At 56.2% G+C, this 22,628-nt stretch overlaps 11 protein-coding genes across 11 annotated transcripts; 7 read left to right on the top strand and 4 right to left on the bottom strand.

Moving 5' to 3' along the window:
• Positions 1-196: 196 nt before the first annotated feature.
• KRP23_10257 (uncharacterized protein) lies at positions 197-592 on the top strand (the record flags this gene model as incomplete). Its single annotated transcript, XM_067880685.1, has 1 exon — positions 197-592. The coding sequence occupies one exon, from the start codon at positions 197-199 to the stop codon at positions 590-592; it is 396 nt and encodes a 131-aa protein (XP_067742087.1).
• Positions 593-667: 75 nt separating this feature from the next.
• On the bottom strand, positions 668-1,387 carry KRP23_10256 (Thioredoxin domain-containing protein 9; the record flags this gene model as incomplete). Its single annotated transcript, XM_067880683.1, has 1 exon — positions 668-1,387. The coding sequence occupies one exon, from the start codon at positions 1,385-1,387 to the stop codon at positions 668-670; it is 720 nt and encodes a 239-aa protein (XP_067742086.1).
• Positions 1,388-1,579: 192 nt separating this feature from the next.
• KRP23_10255 (28 kDa heat- and acid-stable phosphoprotein) lies at positions 1,580-2,538 on the bottom strand (the record flags this gene model as incomplete). The annotated part of the gene is made up of 3 exons (XM_067880682.1): positions 1,580-1,725; positions 1,820-1,870; positions 1,947-2,538. 3 exons carry the CDS (start codon positions 2,536-2,538, stop codon positions 1,580-1,582), a joined length of 789 nt encoding a protein of 262 aa, XP_067742085.1.
• A 223-nt stretch (positions 2,539-2,761) lies between these two features.
• On the top strand, positions 2,762-4,094 carry KRP23_10254 (Thioredoxin H-type 1; the record flags this gene model as incomplete). The annotated part of the gene is made up of 5 exons (XM_067880681.1): positions 2,762-2,773; positions 2,857-2,985; positions 3,053-3,559; positions 3,761-3,883; positions 3,960-4,094. 5 exons carry the CDS (start codon positions 2,762-2,764, stop codon positions 4,092-4,094), a joined length of 906 nt encoding a protein of 301 aa, XP_067742084.1.
• A 949-nt stretch (positions 4,095-5,043) lies between these two features.
• KRP23_10253 (Thioredoxin) lies at positions 5,044-6,224 on the top strand (the record flags this gene model as incomplete). Its single annotated transcript, XM_067880680.1, has 4 exons — positions 5,044-5,115; positions 5,231-5,671; positions 5,878-6,000; positions 6,081-6,224. 4 exons carry the CDS (start codon positions 5,044-5,046, stop codon positions 6,222-6,224), a joined length of 780 nt encoding a protein of 259 aa, XP_067742083.1.
• Positions 6,225-8,092: 1,868 nt separating this feature from the next.
• KRP23_10252 (uncharacterized protein) lies at positions 8,093-8,731 on the top strand (the record flags this gene model as incomplete). The annotated part of the gene is made up of 1 exon (XM_067880679.1): positions 8,093-8,731. One exon carries the CDS (start codon positions 8,093-8,095, stop codon positions 8,729-8,731), a length of 639 nt encoding a protein of 212 aa, XP_067742082.1.
• A 1,521-nt stretch (positions 8,732-10,252) lies between these two features.
• KRP23_10251 (uncharacterized protein) lies at positions 10,253-10,888 on the top strand (the record flags this gene model as incomplete). The annotated part of the gene is made up of 1 exon (XM_067880678.1): positions 10,253-10,888. The coding sequence occupies one exon, from the start codon at positions 10,253-10,255 to the stop codon at positions 10,886-10,888; it is 636 nt and encodes a 211-aa protein (XP_067742081.1).
• Positions 10,889-11,339: 451 nt separating this feature from the next.
• On the top strand, positions 11,340-12,428 carry KRP23_10250 (uncharacterized protein; the record flags this gene model as incomplete). The annotated part of the gene is made up of 1 exon (XM_067880677.1): positions 11,340-12,428. One exon carries the CDS (start codon positions 11,340-11,342, stop codon positions 12,426-12,428), a length of 1,089 nt encoding a protein of 362 aa, XP_067742080.1.
• Positions 12,429-13,425: 997 nt separating this feature from the next.
• KRP23_10249 (Transmembrane protein 161B) lies at positions 13,426-15,165 on the top strand (the record flags this gene model as incomplete). The annotated part of the gene is made up of 1 exon (XM_067880676.1): positions 13,426-15,165. One exon carries the CDS (start codon positions 13,426-13,428, stop codon positions 15,163-15,165), a length of 1,740 nt encoding a protein of 579 aa, XP_067742079.1.
• Positions 15,166-15,262: 97 nt separating this feature from the next.
• Positions 15,263-17,047, bottom strand: KRP23_10248 (phosphoribosylaminoimidazole carboxylase; the record flags this gene model as incomplete). The annotated part of the gene is made up of 1 exon (XM_067880675.1): positions 15,263-17,047. One exon carries the CDS (start codon positions 17,045-17,047, stop codon positions 15,263-15,265), a length of 1,785 nt encoding a protein of 594 aa, XP_067742078.1.
• A 1,994-nt stretch (positions 17,048-19,041) lies between these two features.
• KRP23_10247 (GPI mannosyltransferase 4) lies at positions 19,042-20,914 on the bottom strand (the record flags this gene model as incomplete). Its single annotated transcript, XM_067880674.1, has 3 exons — positions 19,042-20,232; positions 20,307-20,619; positions 20,700-20,914. The coding sequence occupies 3 exons, from the start codon at positions 20,912-20,914 to the stop codon at positions 19,042-19,044; spliced, it is 1,719 nt and encodes a 572-aa protein (XP_067742077.1).
• Positions 20,915-22,628: the final 1,714 nt, after the last annotated feature.

Genomic DNA, 22,628 nt, shown 5'->3' with positions numbered 1-22,628 from the left:
GGGATACGATCCCAATCTACATTAACCTGCGTGGAGAGATGACGAGCGCACGCAGATGTATTTGGATTCGTCAACGTCCACCCTACTGGGCTCAAGCCAGCTTTCCTATTTGCCTTTTTTGTATTTTACGACTGCTTCGACCAATCACTCGTTTTCCCGCCAAATTCTAATCGTGGACGACTTCACCAAGTTTTTCATGGAGAGCTCAGCTCGCCCACCCAAGCGTCTCTCTAGCGTGCAGCACGAAGGCGCTACCCCCTCCAAGAGATTACAGGCCTTTAGAAATGACGTCTCCACCCCCACAGTCGGAAACACATTGGCGACGACGCCCAGTGCCATGGAAATCTGCGCTTTCGGGCTAGAAGACCGTGCCGAGGCTGTTATCTCCCGCGGCAAAGAGAGCTGGACGCTTGCGAATTTGTCCAAGTGGCGTCACGACTCTCTCGACAAGGCGGCCAATGCCACAGACAGTCAACATCGTGCTAGTCCTCACAGTAACAACAGCAGCAAGGAATACCTGAGGCACCGACAGCGGGCGTACCGCCAACAAATTCTGGCAAATAGAGAGCAGCCCAAGCAATCGAACTCGTAATACACACTGCAAAGGCTATTTCATATCTTGTCCAGGTCTACTGGACAGTCGTGCGGGTGGTTATTTCTCTGTCTGCTAGTCGTCGTCTTCCTCCAAGTCGCTGTCGTAGAAGATGCTCTGCCGGATACTGTTGATCCGTTCCTGGTCCAGCTGCTGTTTCGCCTCCACCGGGTTGCTACCTGACGCGTAGGCGCCACCGCAGTCATCCGTGGCACTCTCCGGCTCGGGTCCTTCATATGTCAGCACCTTGTGCAGTCCCAAGTAGTAGGCCAAGAAGGCCGTGGAGAACTTGTCGGTGCCTCCCAACTCGTCCAACCCTTGCACCATTTTCTCCACCTTTTGCTTGCTGACCAGAGCAATGCACGGAATCATCCAGATACCCAATTTGTCCACTAGATACTCTGCCTTCTCGGCGTTAATGCGTGCAAATTTGGTCTCAAGGTGGTGCGGCGCTAGACGAGCCAAGTGGCCGTCTACGAGCTGGCAGAAGGCGTTGGCCGGCGTGAAGAAGTGCACCACGACCTTGTCGCTCTTCTTCATCGTCTCGAAGAACTCGTGCGTGTCGGCGATGGTCGCGTACTCGCCGTGTCCCTGCGCGCGCAGCTCCTGCGCTTTGCGCGCCTTGTGCTGCATGGCCTGCAGCCGCTTCTCGCGCAGTCGCTCTAACTCGTCGTCATCAGCCTCCTCGAGCTTCTTAATGGTCTCGTCCAGCTTCTGCTCCTTCCGGTCCAGCGTCTCCAGCACCTTCTCGCCGATGAGGCTCGCCACCATCTCGGCGTTCGCAGCAGACGCCATGGTGTCCTGCAGGTCGATCTTCGTTATGCGCGACCCAATAGATCGGGACTGCGTGATTGGATGAAATTACTTTTGGCGAATAGAAAGGTGAGATGAAAACGCAATGAGGCAGATGGCTACAGAGCGTGGAGGACGTTTTTGAGTGGATTGATTGCCGTCTCCTCGGCGACGTGTATGCAGGAACGTGGCCATCTATAAAGCACGCTCGTTCTCGTAGTCGATGAGGCGCTGGATGAGATCCTTCTTCTGGCCCTGCGTGGACAGGTCGCGCTCCTTGAGCTTCTCCTTGAGGATCGCCGGCTTGAGCGCCTTGATCGCACGCGCGTCCAGGGGCTCGTCTGGAAAGCAGCAACAAACACGGCACCCCATCCGTCAATACACAGATAGCATCAAAACATCGCAGATGAACTCCGCCGCAGTACAGCAACTCACCGTCGTCCTTGGCCACCACCTTCTTCTTGGACTTTTCACGCTCGGCGGCAGCTACAGCAACGCACAAATCCTTCATCAATAACAACCATTACCAGCTCGGAACCGAGGGCTATTGCATGTCACGCACCAGCTTCCTCCTCCTTCTTGCGCTGGTCAGCTTCCTCACGACGACGCTTGACCTCCTTCAATCTGGCCAGGTCCTTCTTGGCCTCCTCTGTCTCACCAGCCAAGTGCTTCTTCAGGTAGTGGGCCGCGGCGCGCTCCTTCTCAATGGCCTCGCGCTCTCGTCGCGAGAGCTCCTGGGGAGCAGCGTTGCCGTCCATGTCCTTGGCCTTCATGACCTTGTTGGAGTTCTTCTTGGCATTGGGGTTTTGCGTCTTGGCGATGGCTGCGAAGCCAGACTTCTTGGACTTGTCCTGCTGCAGCGTGGGGCCGTCGGCTTTGGTGGAGAAGCCGAACAGCGAGTTGCTCTGCACACGCTCGAAGGCCACGAGCTCCTCCTCCTCCTCGCTGCTGTCATCCGAGTCCGAGTCACCACTGCCTTCCTCGCCGTCGTCGCGACGGGCTTTACGCGCGCTCTGCTTCTGCTCCTCCTGCTCGTTACGCAACGTCATCTCCTCCAGCGACGTCACGAACTTGCGGGTGGCGCCACGCTCGTTTTTCTTGCGGCTCTTGCCCTTGGCCGCGCCGGGCTTGCCAGACTTGCCGGAGTCGCGCATCCTGTCTGCTGCTATCTAGTTACGGGGGCCCTGTAGCTGGCGGTCGACACTTTGGTTGGCGTCGGTCCTCGAATGTCAGCGCTGCATCCGAGGTGGCTGCACTACCAGAACGAGGTGTTTTGTGGCACACATAAAACCTTGAATTACATTTGAACCAATCCGAGCCGTTGACGACGTCTCTGCAGATCCCATCAAGCCGGCGGACACCAGAGTATCTGCCACGATGGCAGCGACGGTAGGCGCTCTCCAAGCCCCGTTCTCCGCTCCATACATCACTATGAAACGCACTAATTATGGTCGCACTTCTGTCACATTCAGATCTGTATTGGAGGGTTCTGCATCCCCGTATACGCGCTGCTGCCGTTCGCGCTCATGCTGCTCCAGAGCTTCTGGGCCTGGTTCCGCAAAAACGTGCTTGGCGTCGACGACTCCAAGATCCCGGAGAATGTAGGTCTTTATATCCACTGTATACTGCAAAAATGGGGTTGCTCATCGGTGCAAAATGTGGTTGTAGACTCGTCTGATTCACGTGACGTCGGAGCAGCAGTTCAAGGAGCTCATTAACAAGGGCAAAACGACCAAGCGCTCGGTGGTCGTGGACTTTACGGCCACGTGGTGCGGCCCGTGCCGCTACATCAGTCCCGTGTACCATGAGCTGAGCGCCAAGTACCCGTGCTCGATCTTCCTCAAGGTGGATGTGGACGAGCTCAAGTCGGTGTCCAGTGGCTGCGGTGTGACGGCCATGCCGACGTTCCAGTTCTTCCGCGGCGGCGTCAAGTGCGACGAAGTACGCGGTGCGGACAAGAACGCGCTGGAGGCGTGTATCCAGAAGCACTACGTGGAAGTGGAGCTGCCCGATGACGAGAAACCGGCCGTGGTGGAGGCTGCTGCGGCGGCGGGCGAAAGTAGCAAAGCCAACGGTGAGGAGGGTCTCCGCCAACGCAAGCCTCAGGTGATGACAGTGACGTCGGAGGAGCAGTGGGAGCAGCTCATGCAGCTGAACCAGGAGTCGAGCAAAGCGGTACGTACCATATAAATGCGCTAGTCCAGTACCGGTAGGATACTTGATACGCTGAGTATTCGGGTACCTTTCTTCCGAAGTCCCGCGGGCCATTATGGAGCCTGCGTTAGAGCACTGTGCGCTCACACTCTGACGATATGTTACGTTATGCTTGTGTCTTCGGTGCATTTTGATTTTGGCATTCGTTGTTGTTGCTGGCAGTTGGTAGTGGACTTCTGGGCCACGTGGTGCAAGCCGTGCGTGGAGATCGCTCCGTTCTTTGAGGAGCTGAGTGCTCGGTTCCCCTCAGCTGAGTTCGCGCGTGTGGACGTGGATGAACTCGAGGTAACATTGGTTCTGCACAGTGATCGGAGCCCTTTTTGATTGGTTTAATGGTTTGTGACCCGTTTGTGGTTTGCAGACCGTAACGGAGGAGTTTAACGTGGCCTCACTACCGAGCTTCAAGGTGTTCAAGGGTGGCAAGGTGGTGGACGAGCTGAATGGAGCCATCAAGAGCGCCCTGGAGAGCATGGTTGCCAAGCAGGCTTCCAACTAATCGGTAATCACGGTAATGAATACGACTTGGCTCACCTATTTTGTCTCTAGTGCGTGTCTCTTTCGCTCACTACGTGTAGTCGAAGTTGAATCATAGTGATCGTTTGACGCTCTTCGAGGGGTGTGGGTGTGTGGGGGCACTTTACCAGCCTGGAGGCGTGCGTTTACAAAGATCAACTGCCCGGCAGATTACGAAGGTCGTTGAGATATTTCCAGCAGACTGCTGTCGCCCGCGCAGGTGACACTGAATTTGCCACCATAGCACAGTGAACTCATGCTAAGCTGATTACATGTAAGCCCCCTCGCAAGCCACTGTGGATCCAAGCGACTTTAGTTTTACCTTACTGGGTTACTGTAGTACATCTGTGGTGAATCGGTCTCTGCAGTTGAATTGAGAAGAACGAAACCCAATCCGTGTTTGTTGGAGTCGACAACTTCCTCAACAGGGATCTGCATGACTTGAGTCATTGGCAGCTCCACCACGCAAGAACACCTACAATGGCAGCGACGCGGAGCAAACACGTACAGAACAGACACGGGATAGCAGCGTCACCCCGACGAGTGTAACAGCCTACACGTAGTGAAAAGAATCCTTGTTGCTACTGCTCACATCCATACGAAGCAGCCCGTTATCTATTCTCGATCGCATCAAGATCCGCGTGATCTTACTGACGTTCCCTCAGATACAGTTACGGTACCTGCGTGTTCCGGTGCGCTCTCGTCGACAGCTACCCCAAACAGCGGATACTCCACTCATTCAGCAGGTAGCATAGCAGCATTGCATCTTCAACTACGCAGCGCAGGCAAAGTCAATCCCCCGCGACGCAGCAGTCGCTGCTTCTCATTGCAGCAGCAGCAACAGCGTACTGTTCGCCCATCGTTCTTAGGGTACCGCACACAAATCATTCCTCGGACGCCAAGGGACAGCAGCTCGCTCATTTGCGCTTACGATGTCGCAGGGATGCTGGGGCTGGTTCCTGCGCACCGTGCTCGGCCAAAGCGACGAACAGATCCCGGACAATGTGCGTGTCGTGCCCTCAATCGCTGCTGTCGTGCAGACAAGCAGACGCTTGGTATCCAATTCTCTGAGCCTCTGAGCCTCTGGTTTCTGTCTGCCTTGCGTGCTTTCGCCTGTAGAGCCGCGTGATCCACGTGACGTCGGAGCACCAGTTCAAGGAGCTTATCAACAGGGGAAAGCGTTCAGTGGTCGTGGACTTTACGGCCACGTGGTGCGGCCCGTGCCGCTACATCAGTCCCGTGTACCATGAGCTGAGCGCCAAGTACCCGTGCACGCTCTTCCTCAAGGTGGATGTGGACGAGCTCAAGTCGGTGTCCAGTGGCTGCGGTGTGACGGCCATGCCGACGTTCCAGTTCTTCCGCGGCGGCGTCAAGTGCGACGAAGTACGCGGTGCGGACAGGAACAGGCTGGAGGCGCGTATCCAGAAGCACTACGTGGAGACGGAGGAGGCTGCTGCTGGATCCGAGAGTCTGCGGCAGCGAAAGCCGCAGGTTGTGACGGTCACGTCGGAGGAGCAGTGGGAGCAGCTCATGCAGCAGAACCAAGAATCGAGCAGGGCGGTACGTACTTTGTGCAAGTGCGAGCATGATACTCGATACTGGGAGTGTCCTACGCGCACTCGGCTCGGTCACTTTCGTATTGGGTATCTTCGTGCCGCTGCATTTATAGCCTGCGGGACGATTCTCATGTCATGTGCTTTGGTTATGTTTTCTGCTGTGCCTGGTGTTTTGGCTGGTTGGTCTCGGGTTGTTACTGTCGCTGGCAGTTGGTGGTGGACTTCTGGGCCACGTGGTGCAAGCCGTGCATGGAGATCGCTCCGTTCTTCGAGGAACTGAGCGGCCGGTTCCCCACAACTGTGTTCGCCCGCGTGGACGTCGACGAAATCGAGGTAAGACACGGGCTGCGACTTTTGGCACATGGCTGGACTTTGGGAATGATGGTACTGACTGCAACGGTATCTGGTTGCAGACGGACTTCGAGGTGGCCTCGTTGCCGAGTTTCAAGGTGTTCAAGCGAGGCAAGGAGGTGGACGAGCTAAGCGGGGCTATCCGCGGCGCGCTGGAGAGCATGGTGGCCCGGCACTCGGTGGGCGCGGCGGCCGCGAGCTGCTGACTGCCTGGAGTCCAGGCCCTGGACAGACGACGATGTCTCATATATTACATTTTCGGTCAGGCAAATTCCCCTTCACTTTTTTCACCTGCCTTCAACGTGCACATTTTGATGAACCGCCAAGTGGAAAGCCGATGGCTGCGCTGGAACGAACATGCCATCATCTTCATCTTTTGAGTGCCCATGGTCCCTTTCCTAGACTTGGCCACAATATGGACTTGGCATTGGCGGTAGCTTTTCCCCCTGTAAATATGGTAAGGAGGGGGTGAAAACTAACTCGTTCGGCAAGTCAACGAAATACCTGTGCTCCGTGTGCGTAGCGCGCTTAAAAGTCCAGGACAATCATGTCCACATCTCACAGCAACTATTATAATTTGTCGGCGCTTTCAGGGGAGGCTTGGGCGTCATATCAATTTCCGGATATTTGAGAGGCCATGACATCCGTCCTCAATGTTAAGGCAGCATTATCTGCGATTTGCATTGTGACCGCACAAACGAGCAGACACTCCGGTAAAGCCGAGGCGGACATGTCGGCGCTCTACGCGGTTTATGGCATTGGCCCTCGCGTTTCGCAGTGGGGTAAACACGGCAAAGTGCAATAATCATTATCAGTGCCCATTTCAGCGAGCTAGAGAATCCAATTTCTCGTTCAGGGGCTGCAGACTTGCGATCGAAGAGCTGCCGCCTTGGTCGTAGCTTGTTGGGATTATTCTGTTGTAGTTTGGCAGATATATTTGTATTCAGTGAAGTGCAAATTGTCCAACCTTGTATGTGAGATCTCAAACACCAGAGCTGTACTTGTAAATTCTGTACCGGTACCATGCATGCTCACGAACGCAGTGGATTTGATGATAACAGCGACCTTACGAAGACGACTAACGCATGTAGACGATCGTTGAGCACTGGGTCTCTGGGTTTCCAGGACAACGATACACAACGATCCCGAGAAACCAGCAAAATATCCACGGCTCGCTTTTGGGGTTCAAAACTTGCCTATTTTGGAGAGACCCATTTTGTAATCATAGGCAGCGCGCCCATCTCCTTCCCGCATCAAAGTCAGCACACCGTGCTGTTCGTGGTACGGCGAGAGAAGGGCTTGAGCGCGCGCTTCGATGGCTCGAGGCGCTCTGCGCTCCCCCGCACATGCAGCGCTGCCAAGGCAATCTGCCGCTCAGGTCTCGCGGCAGCGATGCTGTATTATTAGCAAGGTCTCGGTAGTCCGGCATTGCAGTCGTAGCCATCTATTCGGACCGACGCGGACCAATCGAGGCGCGGATTCTTTGCTGCGAGCCACAGCTTGAAGCTCGGCGACCGTAAATCAAGCGTGTCACCGCGGGGTGTCCCGCGCTTCTTAGTTGATGGGTACATGCTCATGTCAGCTAGCTAAAGATCTCCCTCGGCGCGAGATGGCTGCCTTCGGCCCAGCTGCGCCAAATCGCGCGGCGATCCCAGCTTACGGGGCACTTGAGCTCCAATCCACTGGCGGGCACGGGGACTTGTTACTGCGCTGGCATGCGGTCACTCTCTCTTTTTGTGATTATGGCTCGACCGCTCCCGCAATCGGCCCCGGCGCGCACGACGCCGTGCGACCATAAAGTGCAACAGGGTATTTGTTTATGGGTCTCTATTTCCAGGGCAGCGGCGCCGGCACACTGTACCGCCCCACCACGCGGTATGTATTTTTAGAATTGTGCGCGATGGGTGGGTTGCGCCCGTTCTGGACCTGGTTCCCCGTTCTCACTTTCTGTTTTTAGCATTCGCAGGCAGCGTGGCAGGCAGCACCGCCAAGGACCGAGGACAGCAGCAATCGGCCTCAGCCCCACGCAGCGACTTCCGCACACCCACACAGGACTTTACACCACAGCCCAGCGATGCAGTTCCTCCGCCACCTCGTGCTCCTCGCAGCCACGGCCGTCGTGGCCGTCTCCGCCGACAGCGACGTCAAGAGCGACGCCCTACAGACCGAGCAGACGCAGCCCCGCACCCACCTGCGCGGCCTCCTGGACAAGCTCGTGAGCAACAGCGAGCCCACGCCCGTGCCCGTGCGGCAGCTCGTGGCCGCCTGGGAGGACGGCAAGCTGGGCGAGTCCCGCCAGCTGCGCCCCATCACGGACAAGATCGTGGGCGGCGAGACGGTCGTCGTGTTCAACGACCGCCGCCTGAGCCCCGAGGCCAAGATGGAGTCGGCCGTTGTGGCCTTTGACGTGCGCTCGAGCGCCAACTGCGTCGTGAGCGTCTGCGGGGAGCTCACGAACTGGTACCTCGGCAGCAAGGAAAAGTGCTTCGACCTGCGCATCGCGCAAAAGTCGGCGGACGAGCTCGAGAACGGCCTGATTCGCGGCGTCTCGGCCGCCTACTCGGGCGAGCGCCCCGTGGCCGAGAGCCTGTACCTGAAGTTCGACGAGACCAACTTCATCGACGGCTCCAAGTGCGAGTACGAGATTCTCAACGGGAGCAAGACGGTGCGCGCGCAGGAGATCATGAGCGGCTCGCAGGCGGCCACGGCATAGGCCGGCGACGGCTACGACAGCCTTCTCCGTGTAAAGAGCTGTACAATAGGATAGAACCCCACTAATATTAACTCGGCACTTTGGCAGCATGCAGCGTCGACTTTCTCTTCTTGACGACGATCAACGCTTAGTGGGTACAACAGCCGTCGGATCATCCAAGGCAGATGTGAGGCTCACATGAGAGCAGCTCGGATACGAAGCGGCGCCACTAGGCTCGTCCAGCGTAGCGCTGGTGACTTCACTGGCCCGAAGCGCGACCGAGCGCCGATGCAAAGCCAGCGATGGCTGGTTGCGTCTTGCTCACCAACTCCACCCATTCCGAAGGCTCCTCGACGCGGACCGCGACATATCTGACAGATCTCAAGAGCTCAACTTGAATTTGCCTGTCCACGTGACAGGCCAAACTGAAGCAGCTCTCGTCGACAACCGCTGCAAACTCGGTGAACGTGTAACGAGGTGGTGGTTTTGCCGAGCAACGACCATGCTCAGCGGCTCATGGTGGTGCCGCCGCAAAACGGACCCCCGACACCGGCGCGACTGCACCGACCTGGAGAGGTTGCCGGGTGTCGAGTCAGATAGCATTATCCGACGCTCTGGACCACACATTTCCATCATTGCCGACACGAATTTTGCAGTGATTTACCCGACGATGCGAGCGTTGGATGGGTGCAATTCGCCCGAAAAGCTTGGCAACTCACTGGCCACGCTTACACCTCACTTAGGTGCATATTCGGTTGCTGGGCGCCGCGGAGACGAGAGGACGGTTTAGCTCATTCTGTTGTAACCTGCGCCAGTTTCGACGCGAGGTTCTGACCAGCGACACCAGCCATCTGAATCAGCGACGCCAACCGCTACTGGAGCCGGTATGCTGCGGTGGCGACGTGTACATGCATCTGCGCGTCGTTTTGAGCGAACACCTGCGGTTCGGGCGTTAGCAACCGACGTCGGACGTCTCTGCTCCGCCAATTTCAGCTTGCTATTATCAAGTACTGCAGCGCCATTTCCATTCGCAGTGCGGTGATCGATCATGCAATGAGCTCCCTGGCATTGAAAGTAGTGTTTGTATGCAAATGCACGAACTTCTCGTCAAGGAGTCGCCCTCTAATTTTCCACGAAGGGAGAAATTGGACTGTATTGCAAGATAATAAACCAGTACATTCAACACTAGTAACGGCTCTTAGAATATTCAAATCCAGTGTCCCACATAAATACGATTTTAACCACTGATTCAAGACTGAAGAACTACTGCGGTGTAGGACGCCCCTGCAAATTTATAATGTTCGAAAGCTGATATTCTCATTTTCTATAGACATGCCTAAACATCCTGTGAAAGTTGGTCACTTTGCACTTTGGATACGATTGATTCTGCCCAAATTGAAACGAACGGCTGTACTGATGCCATCCTGTCTTTACTCAAGGAATCGAGCACGACTCGCTCGTTCAACTGGCAAAAGGCCGAGCGGGGCTACGCATGTGCCGCGCTATTTTACATTTTGCCTTCGCGAGAACCCGACACCCTCCATGAAGAGCAACCTACGCTGCGGACAGCAGCACGACCGCCTCATCTCGCTGGCGCTGCGCTCGCTACAACTGGCCACGTGCGTGGTGGCGCTAGCGCTCGTGGCCAGCAGCTTCCAGCCGCAGACACTCAGCCTCGACGGGCATGAGGTGACCATGTATTACGGCGGACCGGCCGTCAACTTCGTGCTCGTTGTGTCCTTCGCTGCCTGCCTCTACGACGGCTTGTTCCTGCTGCTCGTGTTCACGCTGCGCTGCGCCAGTATGCCGGCGCCCTGGAGCTTCGGCGTGGACGCCGTCTTTACCATGCTCTTCATGAGCGCCGGCTGCGCGCTGGCCGCCAGCGACTACGTGCGCTACTGCGACGCACTGGACGGCGTCGTACACTGCGCGCTGCTGGCATCGGGCGCCGCGCTGTGCTTCATGGCCTTCGTGGCCTTCCTGCTCAGCGTAGCGTGGGGCGCCTGGATGCGCAACACGTGGGTCAAACCCCGGAGGAAAGACCCGCTGAGCCAAGCGGCCGCATTGCGCGCCGGACTACCAAGCGACCCCGTGCTGGGCGACATCGACGACATGGAGCGTGCCACAACGACGTACACGTCCAGCACCTACGTTCAGGACGGCTTCTCCCGAATATGAGATGGGAGGAGGGCACAAGTAGGTGAACTGTGTAAATATGACTGGCACTAATTAGGGAAGGAAGCAGCAGTGCTGTAGGTACCATAATGCCAATATCAAACAGCTTTGGGCACTACTTAGCGTCGTGGGGGACAAGATCTTCGCCTCGCAGGACGGTCCGCCAGGATGTAGCGTAAGGTCGACCACCAGTCGTGGCTTGTCTCGCATGCGCACCGATATCCGACTTCGCGGCCACCTTGGCATGTGTGGGACGAGCCAGTCTCCAAATCCGAGACCGGAGGAGACCAAGGGGCTGGTTAAATCGGTGCAATAATGGACGGCCACGGCGACTGCGACCCTCGGCAGGATATGTATCTTCATGCCTCTTCATGACTCTTTGGCTGCGGTTGTCACTGCCTTGCTCTTTGTCAAGGGCGCACTTTGGATCGAGACGAGAAGAAAAGACTTGGGAATGGCGAAGGTTGATCGAAAGGTGCGGGGTGCGCAACCTCGGTCGCGCCATCGGGCCAAGGCTTTGGGAGTGGCGCTTGGAGTGGCGATGGTGCTCACGCTGGGACTGCTGTCTCTAGTGAGCTCATCGCCGGATCTGACGACGCAGGACGACATCGGCGGCCATGTGACGCGGCATTTGCGGGAACTTTTGCTGGACCAAAGCGCTCGTGGACATGCAGCGGCCTTGGAGGCGCAGGGTCTCCAGCCGAACAGACCTGCCAGTATGGAGGCTCAAGGAAGACGTGTTACAAGGAAACGGGGCGCTATGATGGAGACTCAAGGCCGACACGTTTCGACCACACGAGGTCCCGCGGTGGCAATGGAGGCGCAGGACACGAATACCCGCGTCGTTGGTGTGACCGTCACGATACCACCGACAGCTGCTCCAGACTCCGCTACACGCTCACACCCGGCCGCGATGGCAATGGAGGCGCAGGACACGAATACCCGCGTCGTTGGTGTGACCGTCACGATACCACCGACAGCAGCTCCAGACTCCGCCACACGCTCACACCCGGCCGCGATGGCAATGGAGGCGCAGGACACGAATACCCGCGTCGTTGGTGTGACCGTCACGATACCACCGACAGCAGCTCCAGACTCCGCCACACGCTCACACCCGGCCGCGATGGCAATGGAGGCGCAGGACACGAATACCCGCGTCGTTGGTGTGACCGTCACGATACCACCGACAGCAGCTCCAGACTCCGCCACACGCTCACACCCGGCCGTGATGGCAATGGAGGCGCAGGACACGAATACCCGCGTCGTTGGTGTGACCGTCACGATACCACCGACAGCAGCTCCAGACTCCGCCACACGCTCACACCCGGCCGTGATGGCAATGGAGGCGCAGGACACGAATACCCGCGTCGTTGGTGTGACCGTCACGATACCACCGACAGCAGCTCCAGACTCCGCTACACGCTCACACCCGGCCGCGATGGCAATGGAGGCGAGGCTATTTCGACAAGAAGAGCATGTCAACGACGACAACTGGAAGCCTTCTTCCGACACTGCAGCCGATGCTGAAGCGAAGGCTAAATAGGCGGAAGAGATCGCCAAAGAGGCCATTATATGAGAACCGAAGAGTACAGCCAAGTTGCAGAGATGTCCATCTTCACTAAGGTCAGCAGACTGGTAGGCCAAGCCCCGAAGGGCGAGTTCTTCGAAGTAGATCATGCAGTGTCAAAACGGTAAGCCAAGACATTAGGTTTGTTCGAGATGGGAGGTAGTTTTTTTTCACGTGTGTTTTGAAGAGTTTCACGTGTGATGAGAGGGTTCGATGGGCACGTGAAAACCTTGTAGGAAATCAAGTGAGCGGTGATCTTCACGTGCGGGCACCTGTGCTCAGTTCTATCGGATACTTGAAAGGAAATGTATTATTAAGAAAATAATGTTGTCTGCGTGCTAGCAGCAGCTGGGTGTTTCTGGCAAAGTCGTAACCTGGTCGATGCGTACCTCTGCAAGCTCTTGAATGTCTGATAGGTTAACTGTAATGGTCTCGTCCTCGTAGAAATCGATTGACGAGTGACAATACGACCGGCCTTGTGAGAACCACTGCTGCATGAGCCCTTTAAAGTATGACAAACTCTATCAAATGAAACACCAGCTACATGTACACTCAAATTCTTCAGACTTACTGATGAGTGAGATGGCGCCCAAAGATGTACATCGCATCGTGCTTTGTAGTACTAAATACATCTTCGCGCATATGGACAGCTGACAGAAAACCTAGCTGCACCAAGTTAGTATTTGCTGCCATATCAGTCTTGGAAACCCACCACGCCACTTTCGTGATCTCGGTGTTGCTACTACATGTATAATAGCAGCAGCAAATTGCTTGCGAGTGTCTCTCTGTTCGACAGCAAGAAAACGTTTCTGCTTTCTGCAGCAATCACAACCACCTGAAGCACTGATGTCGGCTGGGCTTGTTCCAATACCATTGTACCCAAATATCGGTACCCTTTACAACCGAGCGCTATCCAATACGTGTCGGTGCAATTGCACTTGTGGCAGTTATTCGCTCTTGTCCTCCGTGGCCCATGGCGCTGTTCCCGCCCGAGTTCCTGGCCGGCATCCTGCTGGCCTTCGTGCAGTTGCGGCTGCGCTCGCACTTCAGCCTGGCCGCGTGGCTGGTCAACGGCCTGACCTTCTTCCTGCCGCCCGAGGACGAGCTCATCGCGACGCTCAATGGTCAGCCGCTGGCCAAGGGCGGCAAGGCGGGCAAACTCCCGGCCGGTCAGCCGCTCAGCGCGGCCGACAAGATGGACAAATTTTACGTGCGCGTGGCCAAGACCGAGCCTGGCGTCTTCAGCCAGACGCTCTTCTTCGAGCTGTACGAAATGCTCGTGGTGCTCGTGTCTTCGGCCTCGGCCGGCTGCGTCGTGGGCAGCGTCGTGGCCTTCATAGCCCCGTGGTTTAGTGACACGACCGACGAGCTGGACGACAAGGTGGACGTGGCCACCTATGGCCTCATGTCGGCCATGCTCGTGGCCCTGTGGTTCCCGCTGCAGCTCAACTTCGCCCAGGGCTGGACGGGCTACGAGGCCCGATTGGGCCTGGCCGTCGGCTTCATCGGCCTCATCGCTTCGGGGTTCATCATCGTGTCGCCCAAGGGAATGCTCGACTTTGACCTCGAGCTGGCGGCGGAGCTTGCCGGAGGACGCATGGCCATGGTCCTGCGCGCCGTGGGCTTCACGGACGCGGACTTGGAGAACGTGGCCCCGCTCGGAGAAATGGCGCGACTCTCTCTCTTCTTCACCTTTGCCTTGTTGGCCGGAGTGTTCACGTGCACGACGTTCCTGCCGTCGTTCCGGTTTGCGCGGATGTACTCGGAGATGATCAAAGACAAGCAGTCGCCCACCGTGACCAAGGTGCTGCTGCACCTCAACATGTTCTTCCCCGTGCTGCTCTGCGCGCTGTGGGTCCCGCGCCTCTCGAGCAACGTTCTGGTCCCTTCGGAGCTCGTCAAGTGCTCTCCGCGCGCGCTGACTTGTGATTGTCTGCAGAGTGAAGTGCTGGGGTTCGCTAGCGAGTCTTCGTCCGACGTCTGGAAATGGTACAGCCTCACGGAGTTGCAGTTCCACTCGCTTCGTATTTACGCGGTGTTCTTCGCTTGTCTGGTGCGCCTGCTTTGCTTCCGAACGCACTTGCAGCACTTCCTGCTGGAGCCCCGTGAGGTAATGGCGTCGCTTGTTGGCCGCCCCGGATTTGTGGACGGAGCTCTGTTGCAGAGCAAGGTTCGCCTTCAATTCAACTACGTGCCGATCATCGCGCTGCAGTATCTTGCGCCGGCGTGTGCTCTGCTTGCCTCTGCTCAGTTGTTGATGCGTCAGACGGCGACGCCTCTGGGCATTTTTAAAGGTGCTTCATGGCTTCTCCAACGTGTGGCTTCCAACGTGTCGATTCCTGCTAGTCTCACTGCTGAAGGATTGAACGCGGTGTCTCTGAATGTGCTGCCCGACCCCACGTCACCTCCGAGCCTTGGTGGATTCAGGCTTGGTGACGATCTCACCAAGGAGAACGTGACTCCGTTCTTGCGCGGCATGAGCCAGTTCCCGGTTCTAACTGCGGAGTTCTACGAGGCTGCACTGGGCTTCCTCATTTGGTTCCTGAGCTTCACCATGTTTGCCGTCAGCCTGGCGGGCCTTCTTTACTGGCGCAATGTGGCGGCTCATGACACCACCAGTGTCGAGCAAACTCCCGTCCGGCAGAACAAGCAGACCCCCAAGACGCTCAAGAACCAGCTCAAAAACCTCAAGCTGCAGAAGAAGAACAAGTAGATACCTAGACGAAAATGGCAGATTGCAGTTTGCCATTACAAAGCAAAATGAAAATAAAGAAACCCTCTCCTTGTTCAGGTTCAAGCTCTCTCTAAGCTTAGTGCTTCTTCATGTTCTGGAGGTACTCCTTCCAGCCGCTGGCGGCCATGGTCTTGATCTTGTCGTCCACCTCGCGCTTCTGGGTATCCAGGAACGTCGCCATGGCGTCGATGAGCGACGAGTCCCCGGCGCCGAGGATGCGCACGGCCAGCAGACCGGCGTTGGTGGAGTTGCCGATGGCAACAGTGGCGACAGGCACGCCACGCGGCATCTGCACGATGCTCAGCAGCGAGTCTTCGCCGTTAAGAGTAGAAGTCTTCACAGGAACGCCAATGACCGGAAGAGCGGTCAGCGCGGCGATCATACCGGGCAGGTGGGCGGCACCGCCGGCACCAGCAATGATAACCTTCAGTCCGCGCGTGACAGCGCTCTGGGCGTATTCATACATACGGCCTGGAGTGCGGTGAGCCGACACAATCGTGAGCTCGTACGGTACGCCGAACTTCTCGAGCATGTCAGCGGCGGCGGCCATGGTAGGCAGGTCCGAGTCGGAGCCCATGACAATACCCACAAGCGGTTTGCGCTCGAGCTTGAGCAGGCCCGAGTTCTTCGCGGCTTCAGGAGATAGCGCAACGGCACGTTTGGTCAACTCTTCTAGGTTGGGTGCCGTGATAGTCACGTGGCCGAGTTTGCGGTCAGGACGCACACCAACCTTACCGTAGAAGTGCGCAGCGGCGCCAGGGATGCTCAGACTCTTACGGAGCAGCGAAAAACTCACATCCTCCGAGGACGTAGCGTCGCCCAGCACGTTCACCATGAGGGCGGCGGGCACGCGCAGCTCACAGCTACCGAGCGGCAGACCCGCAATGGCCCGCAAGTGCTGCTCGAACTGGCTGGTTTCGCAGGCCTCGATCGTGTAGTGGCCTGAGTTGTGCGGGCGCGGGGCGATCTCGTTCAGCAGCACGTCCCCGTCGGCCGTCAGGAAGAGCTCGACGCCGTAGATGCCGCGGCCCTCGAGCTGGGCCACCGCAGCCTGCGCCATGTCACCAGCGCGCTTGGCCACGTCCGCCGAGATTTGCGCGGGGGCCAGCACCGTGTCACAAATGCTGTCACGCTGCGTGGTCTCCACGACTGGATAGGCGCGTACGTCTCCGTCGACGCCCTTGACCACCATCACGGCCAGCTCCTTGACGAACGGTACCCACTTCTCAGCGTACAGCTTGGCCTCCTCCTCAGCCAGTAGCTTCTCATCACTGGCATCCTGTTTAGCCAGCAGCTTGGCCCCGAGTTTCTCGAAGGCTTCCACCAGATCCTTCTCACTCTTGACCACGGCGTTGCCCCGGCCATCGTACGCGAAGCGGCGCGACTTGAGCATGTACGGGTAGCCAAAGGCCTGGCCGACCTGACGGCCGACATCCAGAGACGTGACGATCTCGAATGGGGCTACGGCCACGGCCTGCACCTGCGCGAAGAACTGCTTCTGCTGGTACTTGTCCTGGATCAGTGCGATGGTGGCCGGGGTCGGGTGCACGCCCTGTAGGCCGGCCGCTTTGTTGTCCTGCAGCTGTTGAAGGAAGGACGCGTTCACGTGCTCGATCTCCACCGTCAGCACGTCGCATTGCTCGGCCAGCTTGGCGATGTCATCCTCCTTGGTGAAGCTGCCGGCCACTGCCTTGAGGCCCGTCTGGCCGGCGGGCGACTCGGCGCCCAGCGGGTCCAACACCACCACCTGCAGGCCAAGGCGGTGGGCCGCGTCGGCCATCATGCGGCCCAACTGGCCGCCGCCCAGCACGCCCACCACGGGCGGCGCGGCTCCGCTAGCATTCGTCGTGAGCACCGGCATCCTGAGTTGATTGAATGGTTGAACACGCCGGAATTCCGCGGACTTAAGCGAGATGGCTACAAAATAAAACGAAAAGAAAAAACGAAAGCCTAAGGCAACTTCGCATCAACGCGGTCATTTACTCTGCATTCAGTCTATTACGACTTCACTTCGCGGTGATGCTATCCCGTCTCACACCGATGCGCTGATGTTCGTTTTGACCCAATGACGCACACTATCGGGTGCACGTAAAATGGCGTCGCGGGTAGTGATTCGTGAAGTTTCCTCTTCAAAGCGCGTTTGTATCAGTACTCAAGCGTGGATCTCTGCTCGACTAACCACCTCAGCAACGAAACACGATAGTTTTTCGCAGCTATCTCGATTAAAAACCTGGATCATTGATGTCGTATCCATGATTCAATAGCCAACGAGCTACATTCAGATGTTCATTTTCGACAGCTATGGCGAGCAGATCGGGTTCGTTGATGTCGAATTCATAATGGCGAAACCATTGTAACAAGTTTAAGTCAGCTAGTGCGAATAGGTGACGTCGTGAGTAGTTGTATTCCAAATGCTTCAGCCAGGTCAAGATGCTCACGTTGTTTCTGTCAATGGCAATTTCCGCCAAACACCGCAGGCACCCCTGGAGAAAAACAGGTATCTCCTCAGAAATCTCCTTCAGCATTTCGAGTTCTTGATTGTCAAACTCGCGATTTTGAGCATTGGAGGGGGTATACTGTCTGTGCAAATTTAAAGAACCTCGACGTTTTGAGCAGTAGATATTGCATCACCAGGGAATTCCTCGTTCCTGTGTTCCAGTAGCCAAAGCACAACGTTGAGGTGGCCCATCGCAGCAGCTCGGTCCATTGCTTCCGGTGAACAATCACCTCGATGTGACCCGTTTTAGCAGCGACGTTCATGCCATGCACGAGAAGACAGTAGAGAGATGCTCGCTCAGCCACCGCAGACATTCCAAATGGCCACATCTAGCCGCAAAAGTCGATGCCCTCCCCATACGTAGATACAAGTCAGCATACCTATTCTCAAACAGCCACTTGGCGATATCAAGGTGGCCGTTTTTGATGGCCATGCACAAGGCGATGGATGAACATTCTAGTGACAGCGTTTCGTGCAGCCACTTGACTATCTCGAAATGACCGTTTTCAGCAGATTCGTCTATTGTTTTTGTGAGCATCTCACGTTTTGATTATCGTACAGCCATTTCGCCACTTCAAAGTGTCCGTTTTTAGCAGCATTGTCCATTTCCCAGCTCGAGCAAACGGAACCTTTTGCAGTATGCAGCCATTTAACAATATCTAAATGCCCCTGGATTGCCGCTTCGCCGATTGTCCGCTCTGGTGCTGCATTTTGTGCAACACTGAGCAACCACTTCACATCCTCCAAATGGCCGTTCCTAGCCGCAAATGCAAGCACATCGACCATATAGTACTCATATCTCCACGCAGCGTCATAGTAACCAGGAGTAGATTTTCCCTTACGCCATCTTACCATGTTTCGATGCTACGTCCGTGTAGCCATTTAACGACAGCAAGGTGACTGTGTGTGGCTCCGATTTCCAATGCGTTGTCGAAATCTGTTGTCCAAGGCTCACGACCGTCTTGACGTTCGCTCATCCAATGAAACACGTGCAGGTGTCCTCCTCGTGCCGCTGCTCGAACCGCATCCATCCACACTGGTGCTGTCCGCTCTTGTAAAAAATCGAGGGTACATTGGACGCACTGCCCTCACATGCAGCATTAAAACGCTGTGTGCTTCCAGAGTGTATTGAGGAATGCATCGATACGGTATGCCACGTGCGGAAGGTCGCCGACTTTGGCTGCAATATAGTGGTCATACAGAGTCTAGTCGCTGTGTGGAACGAGCTTCGTAGATTTAAGCTTGAAAAATCGCGGGTCACATTGAATCGACCACCGCGAATCCTGATCCCTCCGGCAAAAACTTTGTGCTGTCATTTCATTTCAATCATTGTTCTCACGAGTGCAACAGTTAATGCCTTAGTTTCCTAGCCTTATCATGTATAGTTCCAGCGAATATGGCTTGTCTAGTGCAAGATCTTCTGTCGAGATGTGGGGAAAGCAGCCTCCCACCTTGGACGAAACAAATTGCGAGTGTTCGGGGATAATGTCCGTGAGCTCTACGCTGGCAGGCAGCACTAATAGTGCTGTCGTGACAGTATTCTCAGTCAAAAACTGTGGGAGGTCATCACCATTTGTACCAGCGAGATCAATCAGCTGGAATGCCGGAGAGGACGTCATGCCGGTAAGAAGAAAGCGAGGGGGCATGTATGTTTTCGCAAAAATCAGTGGTGCTGCTCCAATGAGGCCCAATGTGGTGCTGTCAACTTCGTCGAACCGACACATTGGCGTTAGCCAACTTGTCGCCGTGTTCTCCACTGGATTCGTCGCGATCGCGGATAAGGACAGAAGCATAGGTACAACACCTCCTTGGTGCAGCATACCGAAGAAGAGCGTCAACGCGAGGTTGAAGACAATCCACAGCAGCACTCCAAGCTTGTGAGTCGTCAAAAAGCGAACCACTCCCGCCCTACCACTCAATGCAGTGAACAGGTGAAGTGGCACGAGGGCCGGAAGCATGAATCTTGGTTCCTGGTGCGGAGCCAGTGACAAGCACACTAGTGGGAAAAATACACACGCACTACCAAAAAACGATCGATCGGGATACCGCAGAAATCGCACCAGGAAGACGAGAAACACTGGTCCAAACAGCATCGGCATGTTGACTGTCAGGTGGGTAAAACGGGGGTGCACACCATGCAGTTCCAGGTTGTCGTACTGAACGTTGTACATCAAGTTGTTCAGCGGCGCAAACACGGCATTCTGAGCGATCTTCTCCACCACTGACGAATTCAAGTCACCAGCAAAAACCTCCGGGTGGAAGTACAGGGTGTCCACGACAACAAAAACCAGCGTCCACATCAAGAACGCCACAAGTCCTTGCACCGCAACCACAACAACCCTAGCTAGACGCCTTAAACCCGACGGTGCACTCGAGCCCAGCTTCTTTCGCGCCGCATATACCAGCAACGCATCCTGCCGTCGAACAAGCTCCACCCCAAGCGGAAAGAAGAAGACTGGGAACGTGAAGCGCGTGAAAAATCCCACCGCCAACAAACTCCCGAGAAGAAATGTTTGCAAGTGCACCACCTTGCCCAAAACATGTCGGTACTGAAAAAGAAAACAGCAACACAAGGAAGATGAGTTCGATATCAACATTAACAATAAAGTAAAGTAAAACTTACCGGGCTCACAAGAAACAGCACTGCAAAGCACAGTGCCAGCACCAATGTCTCGAAAGTGTTGGAAAATGGTCGACACAAAAACACCAGCGTCGGCCACGAGCTGGCGAACAAAAGCAGGACTTTCTCCTGCTTCTCCTTCTTGATCTCCACTTTCTGGTCCCGACTTAATTTACCCACCACAGTGTACAGCACCACATCGATAATAAACGACAGTAGACACAATAGCAGCCTCGGCGTCACCAGCATCAGCCAACCTGTCAGCTCTACACCCACAACCTCAAAGATCTTGTACGGGATCCCCGCCACCAGCGCCCTAGAAGAAAAAGCATCCACAATATATGAAAACCAACATTAGTCAAATGAGAAAACCCCGAAATATCAAATCCTACGTACGGGAACAATATGGAGCGGTTGGGCATGGGCAGCTGGAACTCCCAGGGCACGAACAGTTCCCTCCAAATGGCGCTCTCTTTCGGCACAAAGTGCGTAGCCATGACCTCCTGGCTCTGGAAGAATTCGTCTGGGTGCACCATGCCCAGCAGCAGCACGCTCCCGACCACGCGCAACGCCGCCAGCAGCGCGTACAGCCGCATCCTGCGAGACCCCATCTTTATCTTGTAAAAATAAAATATTTTGCAGGTTCAAGAATCCCCACAGTTTCCGATATCCATTACCACAGGTTTTGTAAGGTTCAGAGGCGCGCACTCTTTCCCGCCCAAAAGTCCCTCAGTTTGAAAAAAAAGAGTCGAGAATCTCTCTGGGACGCGGCAGTATTCGACTGGACCATGGCAAACGATGCGTACTACCGCCAAGCGCTGGCGCAAATGCAGAGCGAGTATTCGCGGGCCGTGACGGCGTTGGAGAAGCAGGTGGCCGCACTCTCGCAGCACAACGAGCTGCTGGCCATGGAGCTGCGCCAGAACAAGCAGCAGCAGAGCCAATGCGCGCTCCAGACGCAGCACAAGCTCAAGACGCAGCAACAAATGGCCGCGGACAGGGAACAGGCTCTGGGCCACGAAGTTGCGGCACTCAAGGGCCTCCTACAGCAGGAGCAGGACTACTGGGCCAGGTACGACCGGGCCAGCAAAGACGACAGGGACAGGCTCACCAAGCAGCTCGCAGAGGCCAAGGCTGAGGCCATGAAGCACCACGAGACGAGCCGGACGCTGCGCAGAGAAATGAAGGCGCTGCAGAACAGGGTGGAGACGGCTGTGGCCACGAGCAATAGTTTCGAGCAGAGACTGCTCGTCGTTGTCCAGGAGAAGCAGCAGAGCGTGCAGGAAGTGGAGACGCAGCTGGCTCACTACAAGCAGAAGCTGCACGGCAAGAGGGCCCAGAACAAGTACCTGACAGAGGCTTTGGTGAGGCTGCAGGAGCAGCGACAGAGTGGGGACAGCATCAGCAATAGCAGTCCCACCACGACGGTGAGCTCCAGGAGTGCGAGGGGGATGTCGACAAGCACGGTGCAACCGTCGAGTGTGACGTCGATGGAGGTTGTGAGCAAGCCCATGGAGGTGCCGGCGCAAACTCAGCAGAGCCGTATCCGAAAGCGGGAGCTGACGCTGCCCGAAGAAATCAAGGGTGCTGCGGCAAATGTGCCGTCTAGTCGGATGTACAAAAGCAAGAGACTGGGATCTTCGCGCGCTGGGACATCGCCCACGTCCTCGTCACCAGAGATTTCGCCGCGGTCGGCTAGGTCAGCTCCATACAAGCGTCCTCCGTCGGTTGCCACGACGGCGCCTACTACTTCGGACGGAAACAGCTTTAACAGCAACGGCAGCAGCAGTGGGAGTCTTCGTAGCCTGCGAAGTCTGCGGAATGTGACTGGACGTCGAGTAAGCAGCCGAGAGAACAGTGACAGCGACCACATTGATGTTAGCCCCGGAACAAGTGCAGGTCGCATTCGAGGAGCTAACCCCACTGGACGACTTGAGCGCGAGCTCAGTGGTCTTCGACGAAAGCTGGACTCCTGCATGGCGGATGCTGCCGCTAGGTGGTAAAAGATCACAGTTGGCGACAAGTTGGTGGAAGTTGGCATGGTGAGTTGATACGATACGAGGCACTCATTTCTGCCTCTGTCGTGAGCATTTCAGCTTTCCATGGTGTGTAAGCTGCGCGACGCGGGACTCATTTCTCCCGCAAGGCAGCTATAGCCACACTCAGCCGGTCTCCCAAGCCAGTTGTTATCAAGCAGGGACGTTGACGACAAGAGTTACGAAGACAAGCGTCGCAGTCAGGTATCCAACAGAATCAGGATGAAGAAGCGATGGTGGCAACACGGAGAGGCTCATTACCCTCCTTTCTCCCGAGCTTGGCAAGACA

Source organism: Phytophthora ramorum (assembly GCF_020800215.1).
Source record: "Phytophthora ramorum isolate Pr-102 chromosome Unknown Phyram_PR-102_s0009, whole genome shotgun sequence".
Taxonomy (NCBI): domain Eukaryota; phylum Oomycota; class Peronosporomycetes; order Peronosporales; family Peronosporaceae; genus Phytophthora; species Phytophthora ramorum.
The sequence above is the reverse complement of the archived record's forward strand: the minus strand, read 5'-3'. Positions and strand labels throughout refer to the sequence as shown.